The sequence below is a fragment of the Diabrotica undecimpunctata genome, chromosome 3 (assembly GCF_040954645.1).
Source record: "Diabrotica undecimpunctata isolate CICGRU chromosome 3, icDiaUnde3, whole genome shotgun sequence".
NCBI classification, from domain to species: domain Eukaryota; kingdom Metazoa; phylum Arthropoda; class Insecta; order Coleoptera; family Chrysomelidae; genus Diabrotica; species Diabrotica undecimpunctata.
The window spans coordinates 39,741,759-39,758,962 of NC_092805.1; the positions used below are offsets into that span (position 1 = coordinate 39,741,759).

Below are 17,204 nucleotides of genomic sequence, written 5' to 3' on the forward strand. Positions count from 1 at the left end.
TTTGTACTGACCCGTTACTTCTTTTATTTTTTATACTTTTTAGTAAATGCATCATATTTTCCTTGTAACTCTTCAATTTTCAAACATTAATTTTCTAAATATATTTCTTTTGCAGTTCGTATTTTAGTTTTTATCTCCCTTATTAATTAGTTTATATATATTTTGACGTTTTACCTCTTAATTTGCATCTTTTGTCCCTTAGATTAAAAAGCTTATCGTTTATCCACTGTCACTTTTTGTGGTTCGATGGATGCTTGTAATTCGTCATTCTCAAAATTGCTCGCTAAATTGTTTGCCTCACCTACAATACATTGTATTAGTAGACTTATATAATACTATATATAATACGGGTATTATTCCGAGAGATTGGCTCAAATCAACATTTATTACATTACCAAAAAAACCTAATGCAAGGGAATGTAATGACCACCGTATAATTAATGTAATGAGTCACACACTAAAAATATTCTTAAAAATTATCCATTTAAGAATTTTCAGAAAAGTGGAACAAGACATCACTGAAACCCAATTTGGATTTAGGAATGCCATGGGTACACGAGTGGCATTATTTGGATTTAACGTTCTGATGCAAAGATGTATGGATGTAAACCAACCACTCTATGTTTGTTTTATTGATTACAATAAGGCGTTCGAAAAGGTCCGACACAAGCGTCTTATACAGTTACTTAAAGATAAACTCATTGACAAAAAAGACTTAAGAATTAATAACTCATCTCTACTTTAACCAAACAGCAAAAGTCAGAGTAGGCAAAGAACTTTCGGAGGAAGTAGAGATAAAAAGAGGCGTAAGGCAAGGTTGCATACTCTCCCCCTTATTGTCCAATCTATATTCGGAAGAAATAATTAAAATATCACTCGAAAATGTAACAATTGGAATAAAAGTCAACGGCAGACCCATCAACAATATCAGATATGCCGATGATACTATACTAATTGCAGGGAATATACAAGGTATACAGACACTTTTAGATAATGTAGTAAATGCTAGTGAGGAAAGCGGACTAACGCTTAATGCTAATAAAACAAAATTTATGACAATATCCAAAACACAACAAGACATTTTAAACATAAGAGGGGTTCCAATAGAAAAATTGAAAAAATACAAATATCTTGGTACAATTATTAATGAAAATAACGAGTGTACAGAAGAAATAAAAATGAGAATTGGACAAGCTAGAGCAACATTTAATAAGATGAAAAAAGTAAAGGACCTTAAAGAAAGAGGTGAGCGATCGACTTGAAGCATTCGAGATGTGGACCTACCGAAGAATATTAAAAATAAGTTGTGTAAACCGAATAACAAATGTTGAGGTCCTCAGAAAGATGACAAAGGAAATGGAAATCATGAATACGATTAAGATAAGAAAGTTACAATATCTCGGCCACGTTATTAGAGGGGATAAATATGTGTTGCTACAAACCATAATGCAGGGAAAACGAAGTATTGGAAGAAGACGCTTTTCTTGGCTCAACAATCTGAGAAAGTGGTACAATTGCAGTTCCGTCGACTTGTTCAGAACTGCAATCTCAAAAGTGAAAATAGCTGTAATGATTACCAACCTCCTTAGAGGAGACGGTACCTAAAGAAGGGAAGAGTTCGTCATCTTAATGGCCTGTAGTTGACATGTATACTTAAACAATATGTAGTTGATGGGCTTGTACGCATGTTCTCTCCGTACTTTGTGTACCTTTTATTAACCAGAAATGCCACTTCTATCGGTTTCATTGAGTCCTGATTGATATAATAAGAGCCCTCTTTTTCCAGGATATCTAATTTTACAGATTAAAAAAGGCCTACTACAGTCCATGTTTCTAGATGTATGTAATTTTCGAAGGTTGAGATTATCTCTTCCAGCGCTGGTTACCAACTGGATCTCAAATTGTATCATTTTCTGTTTTCTGGCTTTTAGACGTGATGTGTTCCTTGAAATATAATCAGGTGGTGTGCCATTGTCTGCCTGATCTTTAACATGCTCGTTAACCAAATTCTTTATTCCTCCGTCTTCAGGGACGATTTCCAATCCCCAGGATTAAAGCTTCCGCTTTATAACTCATCCGTAAAAAAACCGTTGATCAGTAAGTGGTGGATTATTACTTGCAAACACTCGATCCCAATTTACGTTAACACTCCATCTGACAAGAAAAACATTGATACATTTTAATATAAACTGGCGAGTAAAACATTTAAGATACTTTGAAGTTACGATGTTCTTCTCTCTTGTTACTGAGTGGTTGAAGAATGAGGCTTACTTTCCTAGGTATATAGTTTAATAGGCACTACAAGAAGAAGAAGATCTCTTCTAAAATAGCCGTTACGATTAGCTTAATTAGTTTTTATTTACCTTATGGTGTTATTCATCTTGCAAACAACTCGAATTTGTGAACTGTACTCGAACTAGTGCTAACGATTTTATTGGCAGAGTGCTCCATGAATGTGTGAGAGGTCAAAGGGTCAATATAGAGTACTACCCACCAACGCCGTTTGCGTTGAAGCAATCCGAAAAAAAAAACAGAATTTGTGGAAAAACAACCCATGGCTTTTGCATCACGATAATGCACCAGCTCACACTTCATTGCTTGTTAGTGAATTTTTGGCCAAAACCAGTATTGTAATGATGCTCCAGCCTCCACATTCACCAAACATGACTCCGTGTGACTTTTTCTTATTTCTAAAAATTTTAGAAAACTTTAAAGGGTCGACGTTTCACAAGCATAGATGACATTAAAAGCGTATCGCTGATATAACTAAAAACTTACCTATTTTACATATTTATACTGTACCATATATTGATGTCACCGCTACGATTTTAGTGTTAGCTTCAAGTACAAAATGAAGGCACTGAGGATGATCTGAACTAGATCGAAAACGTTACGTTATGCACCTGTAAATTTTGGACGACACTTTTAAAAAGTTTTAATTTGGTAAATGTTTTATACCAAGATACAAATTTGAAGTGTTTTACCTCTGTAGAAGTTTTTAAACTATGGTATACAGCCAACTGGTCAGACAGCCAAGCGGGCTGGGCGGCCGGCTTCTCATTCGCTTCACTGCGAGTGGTTCAGTGGACGTGGGTTCGGTCCCCAGCTCGGAGTACAGAAAAACAAAAAACGCAGCAGTTTAAAATTCTAGATGAATCTGCGGCTTAGACTAGAATATGCTGGTGTCTGATCGGCCTATGGTGGAGCAGTACGGCAAGAGATAGGGGCTTGCGGCTCGGTGATACTCCTCCATAGATCCCTACCGGAAGGGCGTGAGAAGGGCGTGACGCCTAAAATACCGGGTATATATATATATATATATATATATATATATATATATATATATATATATATATATATATATATATATATATATATATATATATATATATATATACAGCCAACTACGGGGACTTTCCCATTAATTTTTGATATAACTAAAGGCTATACCAAAGATCGAATTTAAGAACTGTTTCAATCATTGGCAGAAGCGTTGGCACAAGTGTATAATATCTGATGAGGACTACATTAATGTAGACAAATAAATAAATATTTTTTTCAAAAAATGAAATCTCCGGGTATGTTTTGAGCACACCTCGTATGTCTTTGCTCTATAGAATCTTCCATAAAATTTTTCAGTTATTTTTTTTTGATATTGTCTTGATCGTGTTATGTTTCTCCATCTTGATTTTTCAAGGAAATAATTTGGCACCCTATCTACTTATTTTTTTCATTGTCTGATTTTATACTTTGAATTTATAGCAGATGTAAATGTTGAGTTTACAGCAATATTGAAATTTGGCATTATTCTCTAACCAACTAGTCTTATCTTTCAAAGGCTGAATCTATTATAAAGTTACTTTTACAGTTATAGTTTTATGCTGCAAAACTGCCCATGGGCCATGATTTGTTTTTGATTGGTCTTGTTTGGGATTTGAAAATTCTAGGACAGTTTTTATCCAAATCTCAATTGTCAGATTTAATAGAAACATCATCTGCCATTGATATTTACTTAATTGCATTTTCCTATATACTTCCAGGCGTATAAGTATCGTACTATATATAAAAATTCTTCATGCATCTCCCGTATTGTCTCATTGATACACGAAAGCAGATTTGCAAACATTCATAAAGCTTTCAGTGGCATATTTGTGTTGCTTTTGTAGAATTTGATTCTGTTACATAATGTACATATAAGAAATGACATTGTTAAAGCGTACCGAGTTCTATAATATATTTTCTTTATTAATTTTTAGAAATGGTTTCATTCTTATTTAACTTTCAATTTTTTGTTCTAATGGATAGGTGTCTTTATTTGACTGTCGGTTGGCCTTTTAAAGACTTAAAAAATAAGTATCAATAATTACTGGCAGGTGATGGTTCCTACCAGTGTCCCCAAACGTAAAAAAATAAAATCGGTAGAATTTTTTTAAAAAATCGGTAGATTGTGGAGTAAAATCGGTAGATCCTTCAAAATAGAATATTTTGTTTAAATTTCATAATGTTTTGCAATTCGTTTATTTAAGAAAAAATAAAATATGTTTATTCATTTAAATCTAATAAAATAAAAAAATGAGAACCGAGATACTGAACATAAAACGAGAACATTGTGACTAGCAATCGAATACTTATCCGAGAACCGAAAATTCGAGTATAAAAAAAACCCTTTTACAAGGAAATATTATACAACAAACAGACTACCGAATTTTTTCGTGAGGTGCACTCGGAAGCTTAGATTAACTATGCGTTGTTCCGGTTTTCTAACTTGACAAATTCCCAGAACCAAGCGGTCGGGATCACAATGGATTTGGATTCATTTATTGTATTATTAGCTTTTATGACATCATGTACTTTGTAAGTACCGCTTAGGTATCATTTAAGAATAAATTTTGGAATGTTTTCACACGGTTTCGTGAATACACAAAAATGCTCAATGCAAATTACACCTATCGCAAGAAAAATTGTTTTGTCTCTTACATATTTTGTCTCAAATTTAAGAATAAGTAAATTTCTATCTGAATATAAAAGTCAGTAGAATTTAAGTCTTTGTCGGTAGATCCGTAGAAAAACGTCGAAATCGGTAGATCTACCGATTTATCGGTAGGTTTGGGAACACTGGTTCCTACTAGAATTTTTACATTTTCATTCGGGCATTTTCCTTTTAAATTTTGTAATGATTTATTAAAGAAATTCCATTTGTAAATGTGAATTTACACTACACTACTATTTATTTGAGCTTTTCTCTAACTTGATTAATATTTATAAATTATAAATATTAAAATTAAAGCCAAAAGCTTTTAATTTTAATTTATTTAGTAGGTGATCCTTAATAATTGTAGATGAGATCAGGTAGGTATCGTCTGCCAATTCGTAACAAGTGGGGCTGCAGACTTCAGAAATTTAGTTTCTGAAAAACCCATTCATCATTTCTCATCTGAACAATCAGAAGGATCAACTTACATAAATTGTTGAAAGGAGCTACCGGGTCGAGAGGTGCGTTCAATCGCGGTACGCTAGTATTGCCATCTTCGCAAACATCAATGAACTTTTGAATTATTGGCGGATAGATGGCGTTGGTGCAAGTATATAAATTCTTACATTAAAATTATTAATAAATTTTTATCAAGGTACACATTACACAACATAAAACACTAAGTTATTTTATTTTTAATTTTTTGTGTCAGATTTTTAATGAATTATTGAAATGACCTTTTTGTGTAGAAACTATTAAAGTTAGACTAGTAGGACTTTTGTTATTAAATTAATACTTTCACTGTTTATGTCTATATACTAATAATTACTTTGTCATAAGTAATTACTAATTTAAAATTCTATTTATTCTTATTTGTAAACTATTCATACCTATTTGTTTTTGCTTAAGATATGAAGTAAATTATTGTAGAATTGTAGTACAAATTTCAGTTGTAGTACCTACAAAATCAATTGACAATCAAAACTTCAATTTAAAAAATATAGAAGGTGAGTCATACATAAAATGAGCCAAATTTTGAGTGTATGTCACAAATCAAAAATAATATTAAACTAATATTATTAAAATAATCTGTAAAATTAGCATATTTTTTGGGTTCTAAATCAACCATTTAGGGGATTACTACACGAAGATTGGGGCATAGCTCTTTTTAATAACGATGGATGGGAATATATTATCAGATTTATGTGAACGTATTGAAAAGGAAACTTTTTTGTCACTGTTAATTTACTACGTAAACTTAAATCTATTTATTATTAATTTATTTAAAAATAGTTAAATTTTATTTATTTTGAAAACATCTGAATTAAATAGAAAACATTCGAAATAATAAAACAACATATTTTAAAATATGTATTACCGTTATGATTATGCAAAACCGGGTATTTTTTGTCAAAACAACATATATAGGGTGTCTGAAAAACATTAACATACGGCAGAACGATTCAATTTTGGTTAGAGTTGCAGAAAATACGAAAATAAGCATTGGTGGATTATTATTTGTAAATAGTAGAATTTTCCAATCATTGGTTATCAGTTCTGGAACATGCTTTCAAAAAATTTGAGTTGGACGCCAAAGGAATCAATGTCGGCGGCGATTTGCGGGCGACATGGTTTTAGTAACAGATAACTTAAAAGAGATTGCAACTAAGTATGCTTACTGAGTTACATGCTGTCTGTAAGAAAGTTGGTTTGAACATAACTTTTGGAGAGACACAATAAATGACAAATCTGGTACCAAACGAAAATAGGAAAAGGAAATTGATTAGTTTATAAATATAAATACTTAGGTCATGAAATGAAGACGTTCGATCAAAGTGTGCTTCCAGTCATGACAGCGCCGAAACACTCACCTTAACCCTGACTATAACAACCAAACTCAGAGTGGCCCAAAGAAGAATAAAACGCTCGCCACTTCGACTGACTCACAGAAACAGGGTTAGAAACGAAGAAATAAGAAGGATATGCGTCACATATGTCAGAGCGCATAGCATGGTTGAAGTGGACCTGGAGAAAACTGAATCTGCGCCTGGAAATTTGTTATTCTTAGCTTTTCTTAGGGCTAGTTTTATTTCGTCTATTGTGATTTCCGGTAGTAGTTCTGATCCTTGGTTGACAATGTCCGTTTTCCTTGTTAATATTTCTGGTACTTGATCTTCTCTGCTATTTTGCTTTGTGTTGGCTTGTGTATAGCAATTTGAAGAAGTCTTCAACTATTCTAAGGATTTCCTCTCTGTTGGTTGTAAGATGACCATTTCTCTCTTTAATCTGTATTATATGAACGGGGACCCGTTCTTAGTCATTTTCTCAATACTTTTATACTTCTATTGTTCTCAATGGTATGTTCGATTTGTTCTTGGTTGTATTTTCGAGTGTCTTGTCTAACAGCTTCTCATTTCTCTTCTTTTCTCCATTAGTTGCCTGGTATTTTGGCTAATCTTCTCTTCTTTTTGAGTTATACGACAAAATTTGTTTTGATTTCCAGTAAGGCATTTGTTAATTTATTATTTAAATCGTTTATATTATTTTCTGTTTCAGGACTACTAAGTGTGTCGGAAATACATTGCTGAAAACTATCTACATCTGACGGTTTCATCCATGGTTTTGATTTGTTCTTCTTTTTAATCATCTTATATCTCTCCTTTGCTTATTTCTATTTTACCTCGTACCATTCTATGATCGCTACTGGTAACAAATCTGTTTAGAACCGTGACTTCTTTAACGGTGTGTTTTTTGTCCGTGATAATAAAATCTATTTCGTTTTGAGTTTTTCCATTAGGACATGTCCATCTTTTCTGTGGTTTCTTTTTAAAAAAAACTGTTCATTTGGAATAGTTCATGTTGCACCATAAACCTTAACAGTATTTCGCCACGTTCATTTTTACTATCCAAGTCAAAGTTTCCCAGTGGTGTTTCTGTAGGGTTGAATTTCATTCCTGTTTTGGCGTTAAAATCACCACATATAAAAGTAAAATGTCCTTGATGGTCTTAGTGATAACGATAACAGACGACGTCAAAAGAAACGCTGGGAACTAGCTAAAGGAAGCTCAAAACCGACGAAACTGGAAGAAATTAAGGGAGGCCTTTGTTCAACTTTAAACGCAGAAGGCTGGATGATGATGATGAACGGTTATCAGCATTTTCCAGAATTCTTACAAGCTCATGTATAAAAATGGACGAGCTTGAATTTAGCTTGTTCGATACCTATGTAGGAAAAGCAATAATAAATAAAGCGGAACATTTAAACAATCTCCATCCTGTTGTTGCAGCCAATAGTTGATTACTAGCTGTATTAGTCGGCAGAAGGATTTAAAATTTGCTATCCGACAGGTACTACCGAATTCATATTGAGGAAGCCTATATACTAAATAACCCAATCAAGAGCGGAGTTTCACAAAGCTCAGTACTCTTTTTTGCCTATACCAGCTATTTTTCGCTCATTATATCCAGTATGGTTTCCATTTACTATTCTTCAATTCGTCAATACGATCCTGACTCAATATTCAAGTAGTCCTCAGAGTTGTTAATTCCTTATACAAATCAGCAAAAATAACCCATCCACTCGGAAAGTTCCCAGTATGATCTCGGAGTGATAATTAATAGTGACTTAAATTGGTTGGATGGCAAAGTGTCGGTTGGAAAACTTGCAAAATATAAAGTATTTATGGTCCGTAAATCTTCTAAAACTAAACAAAGAACAAAAAATAATAAAGTGAACGAGAATATTAAAAACTATAAACTAAATGACCAAAAAGTCGCGGCCATGTTCAAAAGTAAAATAGAAGAAAAACTAGCCAAATTAACTAATGCACATAGTACTGACAACGTACAGGAAACTTGGAAACAATTTAAAGAAACCATCGTGACGACAGCAAAAGAAACGTGTGGAATAAACCATGTAAACAGAAATAAGAAGCAAACACGATGGTGGGACGATGAATTGAAAGCCCAAATAAAATATAAAAAACAGAAATGGAAAATATACTTAAACAAGAAAACAGAAAATAGTTACGAAGAATATAAACGACAAAGAAAGGTGGTGAAAGAAATGGTACTGAAGAAGAAGAAGAAAGCCTGGGATGAGTTTGGAATGAAGATGGAGGCAGATAGTCGGGGTAACCAAAAATTGTTTTACAAGGCACTAAAGACGCTAAGAAAAGGTAAAGAAACAACGATGAAACAGGTGAAACGTAAAGACGGCACACTGATTATCAGACCAAATGAGATTATGGAAAGATGGAGACAATACTTCAGCGAACTCGTAACACCAAGACAACCGAAAGAGGAAACTGTAATGATAGAAGTAGAAGGAGAACATGGACAAGAAAATTATATTCAAATAGAAGAAGTCAAAGAAGCAATTAATAATACAAAGAGAGGTAAATCAGCTGGTCATGACAAAATCACTGCTGAAATGTTAAAGACAATGGGACCGAAAGGAGTTTAATTTTTAACCAAAATTATGAACATGGCTTGGAACCGATGTACAGTCCCCGAAGATTGGAGAATTGGCATAATACTACCAATCTTTAAGAAAGGAGACCCAAGTTCTTGTGAAAATTATAGAGGAATTAATCTACTCAGTATCGTCTCCAAAATATATGAAAGCATCCTAGAAAAGAAATTAAGACACATCGTTGAACCACATCTGGATGAAGTACAAAGTGGGTTTAGGAAGGGACACAGTACGCAAGACCATATATTTACGTTGAAACAAATAATTGAGAAAGCTAGAATAAAGAACACAGAAATATATATGGCATTTCTAGATATTGAGAAAGCATTTGACAGAGTGTCCCAAGAAGCAGTTTGGAAAAGTCTGCAAAATAGAAATATTGACCATCAACTAACAGGTGCTATCAAAAGTCTGTATCAAAATAACAAGAGTTATGTACATAAGGATAACTTGGAATCAGAGATGTTTGCAATAAACGAGGGTCTAAGGAGGTGTTATGAGCCCCACACTGTTCATATTGATTATTGACGACATAATTAAGGAAACAAAAGCAAGTATACACAAAGTACATATCGGATATAGTAAACTACGACCGGTTGGTATAGCTGAGTGTGCATTCGCAGATGATCTCATGTTATGCGCTTCCAACGAGAGGGACCTCCAGAAAAATATAGACAGATGGAATAATGAGCTGGCAATTAGAAACATGAAGATTAATGTTAAGAAAACCAAGGTGATGCTAATAGCGAAAACTAACCGAAATGTTAACATAAAAATTAACCAACAACTCATAGAACAAGTAGATGCATTCAAATACCTAGGGGTTACAATAGACAGAGAAGGTACCATGCAGAATGAAATAACAGAAAGAATAAGTAGTGCTTCAAAAGTGTACCATAATCTTAGTAGAGCATTCATAGGTAAACCTGAAATCAGCAGAAGAACCAAAATGACAGTTTATAAGACAGTATTCCGACCAATCTTGATATATGGAAGCGAGAGCTGGGTTTTAACAAAGCAATTAAAAAGCAAGATACAAGCCATTGATATGAAATATCTAAGACGAGTCAAAGGAATAACACGACGAGACAAAATAAGAAATGAAGATGTTAGAGAAGAACTGGGCATAGAATCTGTACTACACGCTATTGAAACACAACAAATAAAATGGTTTGGTCATCTGTGCCGAATGAGCGACAACCGACCCGTTAAGCAAGTCTGGAAGGCTAAAGTGAAAAAGTTTAAAACCAGAGGCAGACCACGGAAAACCTGGGATGACGAAGTAGGGCAGATTTTGAAAAGTAGGGGAATGGAATGGTCAGAAGCTCAAAATAAGGCAAAAAACAAGAAAGAATGGACAAAATTCGTGCACAGAATAGAATAAAAAAAAATTCAGAATTTTCATTGGATTTGAGATGTAATGTATATCTCTAACCTGTATTTATATTTGTATTTACCTCACACCTTAGGGTAGAGAGGTGTTCGATTATATATATAAATCTTCTAAAAACCTCTAAACTCTACTCTAATTGTGACCTAAAATAATTATGTCCCTACGTAGAGACATGATTATATATTATTGATTACTTAAACACTTTAGCATTTTTGCTCTGATTGAGTAACTGATTGATTGATTGAGTAAAGATATTTAGGCGTTCTTTACTAAACATATATATCTTGCAAATTATAGTTATAAAGCGGTTATTGCTGATTTCTTCTGTTTTATGAGTTCGGATTTCGCAATTTAGTGTTACGTCCAAACAACTTATTGTTGTTTGGACGTGAATAAAGATGTTTACGCCTGCTTCATATATTATGCAAAGACGTTTGACACAGTAAGGCACGAAACACTAGTGACAATTTTGAAATAAATAGACAAGCCAGATATAAACATTATAAAAAACTTATAATTATAACCAGACAGCGCACATAAAAATAGATAACACACCACCGGAGAACATCAAAATTAAAAGAAGGGTACGACAATGGTGCATTTCCTCTCAATAACTATTTTACTGGTACTCGGAAATTATTATGCAAAAAGTACTGGACAATAAAACACCTGACGTTGTAGTAAGCGGAATCTCCTTTAATAACAAAATTTGCAAAGAATAGGTGAAAAAGTTTATACGGCAAGTTTACATTATGTCTTACGAGTAAATATAAACCTGGATAAAAACGAGTTTCTAATCTTTACCAAGAAACCACATAAGTAATATTCAACTTATTATTGTTATTTTTATAAATATAAAAATCTTGGAACTTTAGTAGGTAAATGAGAATAATGATTTTGAAAACGAAATAGCAACCAGAATTTAAATTACACGTATCTTAATTGAAAATGAAGTATTTTTTTTGCAATTGAACTTTTGAGTGTCATCATAAAAATGTACATTTTTAGATGTTATCTATTTCATATTCACCTATTCGGTATTCTGGTAGCCACTCTAATTAAAGGGTAAAAACAAAATGGAGCAGCGAGTCAAGCGGTGCGTCTAATTCGCTTCAATCAGGCATGGGTTCAAGTTGACACGTACATAGTGATGCGTCAAGCAGCGCTGTATGCATTGACATGAATCTTGACTCGCCTCGCCTCTCGTTAAATCCAAAAAGAAAGTTTTGCGAAGACTTTTAAAAGAGACAGAACTGAATAATGAAATAAACATACGAAAATTGCATTACCTTGGCCACGTGATGAGAGGAACAAAATACCAGCTTCTGCAAGTATCAATCCACGAAAAGATTTTAGGAAAGCGGAGTGTTGGAAGGAGACGAATATCATGTCATTATCGCCAACTTTCGTAAGATGACGGCACCTTAAGAAGAAGAAAAATTTAACGACAATAATAATGTGGAAATAAAACAACAATGTGAGAGAAATGATGAATATCTATTCAGAATTACCAGGAAGACCACCAAAGGGATGGCTAGCAGGTGTTTATCGGAATGGCATATATTAATAAACAATCCAGTAAACATAGGTCATCGACCTAACGTAAGAAAAATAAAGAAAGAAAACTTGTGATAATGGTTTGGGTACCTCACAAATAAGCTCTGTATATAAGCGGTAAATAAGATATGGCCCTAATGATTCCAACAATAGTGCCTAGTCAATATAATGGAGTTGTTTGATTTTATTGGCACGATTTGATAGCGGTAAGCAAGTAGATAGCTGCAGAAGAGCTGTGGAACTCTAAGGACCTCATGGTCTATTTTATATATAAATAACTAAAAAAGCACCTAATAGGAAAAAAACTAGAAACAAATTCCAAAAAAAAAGGCAATATATTAGAGATCAATACTATATAATATTAGATTTAGGATAAGATTTTATAACAAACAATGACTAATGAATAAATCAGGAAAAATTGTGAGATTGGCGAATGGATTCAGTGTCCGTAGTCATTAAACCCAAACAAACAATAACACCTTCATCATCAGTGATAACAGAGCTCTAGTTGACCCCTTCCCCCCCCCCCCCCCAACCTTCTCTAATTTGTTTTTTCAATCATTCCTATCCATTCCTATTATTTGTGCTGTCATTTCTTTGTATTTCTGTTAATTCTAATTGTCCCAAGTTGTCGAATATATTATCCCCATCGGAAATAATATATTGAAGGGTTTTCTGCATGTGTTTGTTTCTCTATGTAGGTCATGGACAAGTCCCGTTTTCTTATTATTTTTAATATAATTAATGTTTCTGTTTTTGTCTCTTGACAGTGCCGGTACTTAAGTTTGAGTGAATTGTTATTTTCATCTAGTTATCGAAGTTAATATATTAGAAAATTTTATTAAAATTTAATGTAAGTCTATAAGTTTTACCATTAAGTAAAACATAAACATAGAGAAACATACATTTCTAGCAATTATGTGATTTTTTTTTGTTTTTTAGGTTATAGTTTATAGTATTAACACCACATAATATAACCAAGCACAACACATACATGCACACATACACTAACACTAAACCAGCGCATCAGAGCTACACATTATACACAAACACCAACACAAGCACTTTGTAGAAAAATAATTGTAGTTCTGGTGACAAAGGGCATATTTGGTAGTGTATTTAATGGATGGACAAAACTAATATTTGGTTGTGTGTTTTTCATCATTTGCAGAAGAAAATTATGATTTTAATCTGTCTTACAATCTTGGCAATAATTATCACGTGTACCATTGGAGGATACCTTGGATTGGTGTAAATTTTTGGTAAGTAATTTTGTTTTAATATTCAGAACTTTTACACTGTTTAAAATTAGTTTTATCGAGTGGGATGAATAAAATCCCGATTGGACGTTCTATTAACTAAACATCATCTAAATATTTGTATAAAACAAAAGTGATAAACACACTCTACAAAGCAAGCACGATATATCTATGAATATATCGTGCCTTACTCTACTCATTTCTGGACATTAGCCTTCACTCTATTTGATACTGTTGTCAATCATCTTTGTCTCTTCTTCTTGTTTTTACCTCTAACGAGACACTACTTGTTTCTGGCACGTTCAGCTTTTTACCCATAGGAGATTTCTTCCGCCTGCCTATTCCCATAGATTCTCATTCGGTCTCCTGCATGGAAGTGATATCAGGCTTTGGCTGATTAGTGTTCAAAACTTTTTTTTCGTCTTTGTAGTGGGAGGGTCTGAAGTCTTTAAAAGACATCTCAGTACAGGACGGTGCCTGACTGACCTTAGTGCAGGATTCGTTCTTCGTAGTCCCGGCGATAGTTCCCGAGGTACTTTAATACGCCGTCTCGTCGCCGAGTCTACACCGAACGCCTACCTGCTAAAACAGACCATCCTCTATCATCCAGAGCTCCGAAAGTGGAATGTCCGCTGTATAACCGAGCATCAGTTCAGAAGCACTACCTTCGCTTATCCACAAACTGTCAGCAAGGAGGCCTCCTGTCCCTTCTCCCTGTATCCTATTTTTTTGGTTCCAAAAACTGGGCTTTTTCTTTTTTGAGGGGAACTACATTCCAGCGCGTGGAAGACCCACATGGCTCCTAAAACAGCATCACTCCCGGTCGGGCATTTCGTCCTTCCCCACAGTCTGACTCACAGAGTCTAACTCACTTGTTCGCCTCTTATCAAAACGTATTCCCTCTACCTTCAACTTAAGGCATCGTTCCCTTTTACCTTTACTGTTGGTCCAGCTATCTTTCTTGTTAATCACTGCTTGAATATAGTTGTGTACACTAGTCCAACCTGCTTTATTTTCAATCATTTCTCTCACTGTCACAAAATTCACACTTGTCTCTCTTTCCATTCTGTTTCTTTTTACTATCCATCTGTTGTTGCACGTTAACATCGTATGTTCCAAAGCGTCCGGATGTTCGCAGTATAGGCAATTATCTTTGTCCACTGTACCACAGCCTCCGCGTTGCTCCATTCTTTTTGCCATGTTTTAATTGAAATTTCCCTTTCCTGACTTCTCTCGGCTATTCTCCACAAGGCTGCCACAGAAACAGTCCTGTAGGCACAGGCCATTCGCAGCAGGCTTGTTCTGTCCACTCGGGTTATGGGTCTCCCGTAGGCCGGTATCTCTACCGCCCCACTCCAGACTGGTGCCATGTACAGGACAATCGACTGCACAACACCGTGTAAATTCCTCTTTCTTTTGGATTCACTCCCAGGTATTTTACGTGTTTCTTGGGCGTTAGAAACGCCCCCGCAAATTGTAGTTCGGGGATAAAGCTCCTGATTACTCCATCATGTCGTCGATGCGTTCTCTCAGCATCCTTTCATACAGCTTACCGATCCACGGAAGGAGGCAGATGGAGCTACAGTTTTCCCAGCTTTGGGGAGCAGTATCAACCTCGATGTTCTCCAAGGCTCAGGAAAGGTCTGTGCTTCCAGCAGTGCATTCATGAGTTTCAGAAGCAACAGAGGCTCCACTCGTCCTAGACCCTTCACCGCCTAAGGTGGTATCTGATCCAGACCGGGGACCTGCGCGTCTCGAGTGCGCTCAATGTTTCGACAAGTTCATCTATGGTAAAGAGTACGGTCCTCTAAGCTATCTCGTCCCTCCATACTCCATGCCGTCTGCCGACCAGAAAGAGTTCTCGTGTTACATCGAGCTTCTTGTCCATAGGAATTTCGTATGGAGGGTACGCATGGAACTTCTTCATGGCAGTCCTGTATCCCTGACCCAGATGTCCTCATCCGGCTTTTCACACAGCATTTTCCAGTGCGTTCTCGTTCTGCCCAAATGTTCCTGTAAAGTTCCCTCTTCCGTACGCAGTACTCTTCCTCGATCTCCTCGACTAGATCAGGATTAATCCCTGCTCTGCCCCTTGCTTCTCATTCATACACATTCATTTCTCAGTGCCTCGATGTACGCATTCCACCAGTATGGCATCCTATTGAAATCTCGGCAACCTGTCCTGCTTCCTTCCATCGCTTTTTTAATGACTCTCTTCAGGTTTTCCACAATCGGTGATTGGCTCTGCATCATGATCACTCTCCATTTAATCAGCTCCATGTATACTTTCCAATCATTTCTATCGCCTCATATATTTCTTAGTGTTCATAACCTGCATATATTTCTTTTCATCCAACTGCATAAACCTAGTACGATTAAGTTGATAATAGGGTTTTAGTGCAGCTTATTTAATTTTGTCGATTCGATTTTGATTTTTCTAGTCCTGATAATATTGGTAACATATTCATTTTTTTTTTGAGTCGACTTATTTCTGGGAGTATTCTGGGTGTCTTGTTTTTGAATATGTAGGTTAATTTGTTGAATGCTTCCTAATTCAATATAATTTGTTTTTTTAATGCTGCTGTTCTAACATAGACTAGCATGCCCCAATTTTTTGAATACTTGTGCCATATTATTACCAATTCTAGAAAAAATATTTACTGTCGCCTACTAACGACACGTATAACTGTGGTGTTGGAATAGGAAACTACAGGAAGTCAAGCATTCCCTATTCTTTGCTTGTCTATCTTGTATACCATTGATTTTTAATAAAATGCGAACCCAATTCTTAATGTGTCATCTATTACATACTATTTAAAAAATACTGGTTTTGAAACATCGTTTGTTTTTTGTATGCATTAACAGCACGTATTAATTTTCATTTTCTGTTTCAGAAGATAACATATATCACCTTCTCGAATATGCATCATTGTATAACAGAAAGCGTTGTCTTTTTTTTCCAATGTTATAAAAAATGTAAATTTATTATTAAGTTGTAGAAATTTTAGAAAAGCTGTAATATAGTGAGCTAATAAGTGAAAAAATTTTAAGTCATATCCTTTTTGCAGAAAAAAATTTGCATAGCAATAATATTCTGTTTTTCACTGTGTGATATTAAAAGAATTTTGTTAAGTTAGTGGTTTCTTTATATGAATATTATTAGCTGGTTTAGGTGACGTTTTAAAAGCGTTTGTTATTGAACATTGGAAGGAGCTACAGTTTTGAGCTTTCCTATGTTTTCTAATATTCATTTCAGATTTAAGATTGAAAGTAATTAGGATATTTTGAAATAACGCACTTTATTGTTGTATAGGTGTACAACTACCAGTAAGTATCTAATTCTCTTCCGAGTTTTGACTGTATGTTTTTTGGACAACAAGTTTGTGGGCCCCCTTCTACTGAAGAAGCCAGCTAGAGGAGTAGCGAAATGCCGAGAAGAACTCCACATACGAGTCATTCAAAAAAGAAACAGCGTCTAAACACGAAAGATGATTAGTTAATTCTGACTGTCAACGTAAAGTCTACGATTTCATTTAACTATCAAATAAT

The 17,204-nt window shown here is 34.7% G+C and overlaps 1 protein-coding gene across 1 annotated transcript in view; it reads left to right on the forward strand.

Annotated features, from left to right (window-relative positions):
- Syx1A (Syntaxin 1A) overlaps positions 1 to 16,772 on the forward strand; it is a 526,136-nt gene extending 509,364 nt beyond the window's left edge. Inside the window, exons 9-10 of the mRNA XM_072525768.1 lie at positions 13,568 to 13,658; positions 16,550 to 16,772. Of these exons, the coding sequence (XP_072381869.1) occupies positions 13,568 to 13,651 (84 nt within the window). The 3' untranslated portion in view covers positions 13,652 to 13,658; positions 16,550 to 16,772. The remainder of the gene's footprint in view (positions 1 to 13,567; positions 13,659 to 16,549) is intronic.
- The last annotated feature ends 432 nt before the right edge of the window (positions 16,773 to 17,204 follow it).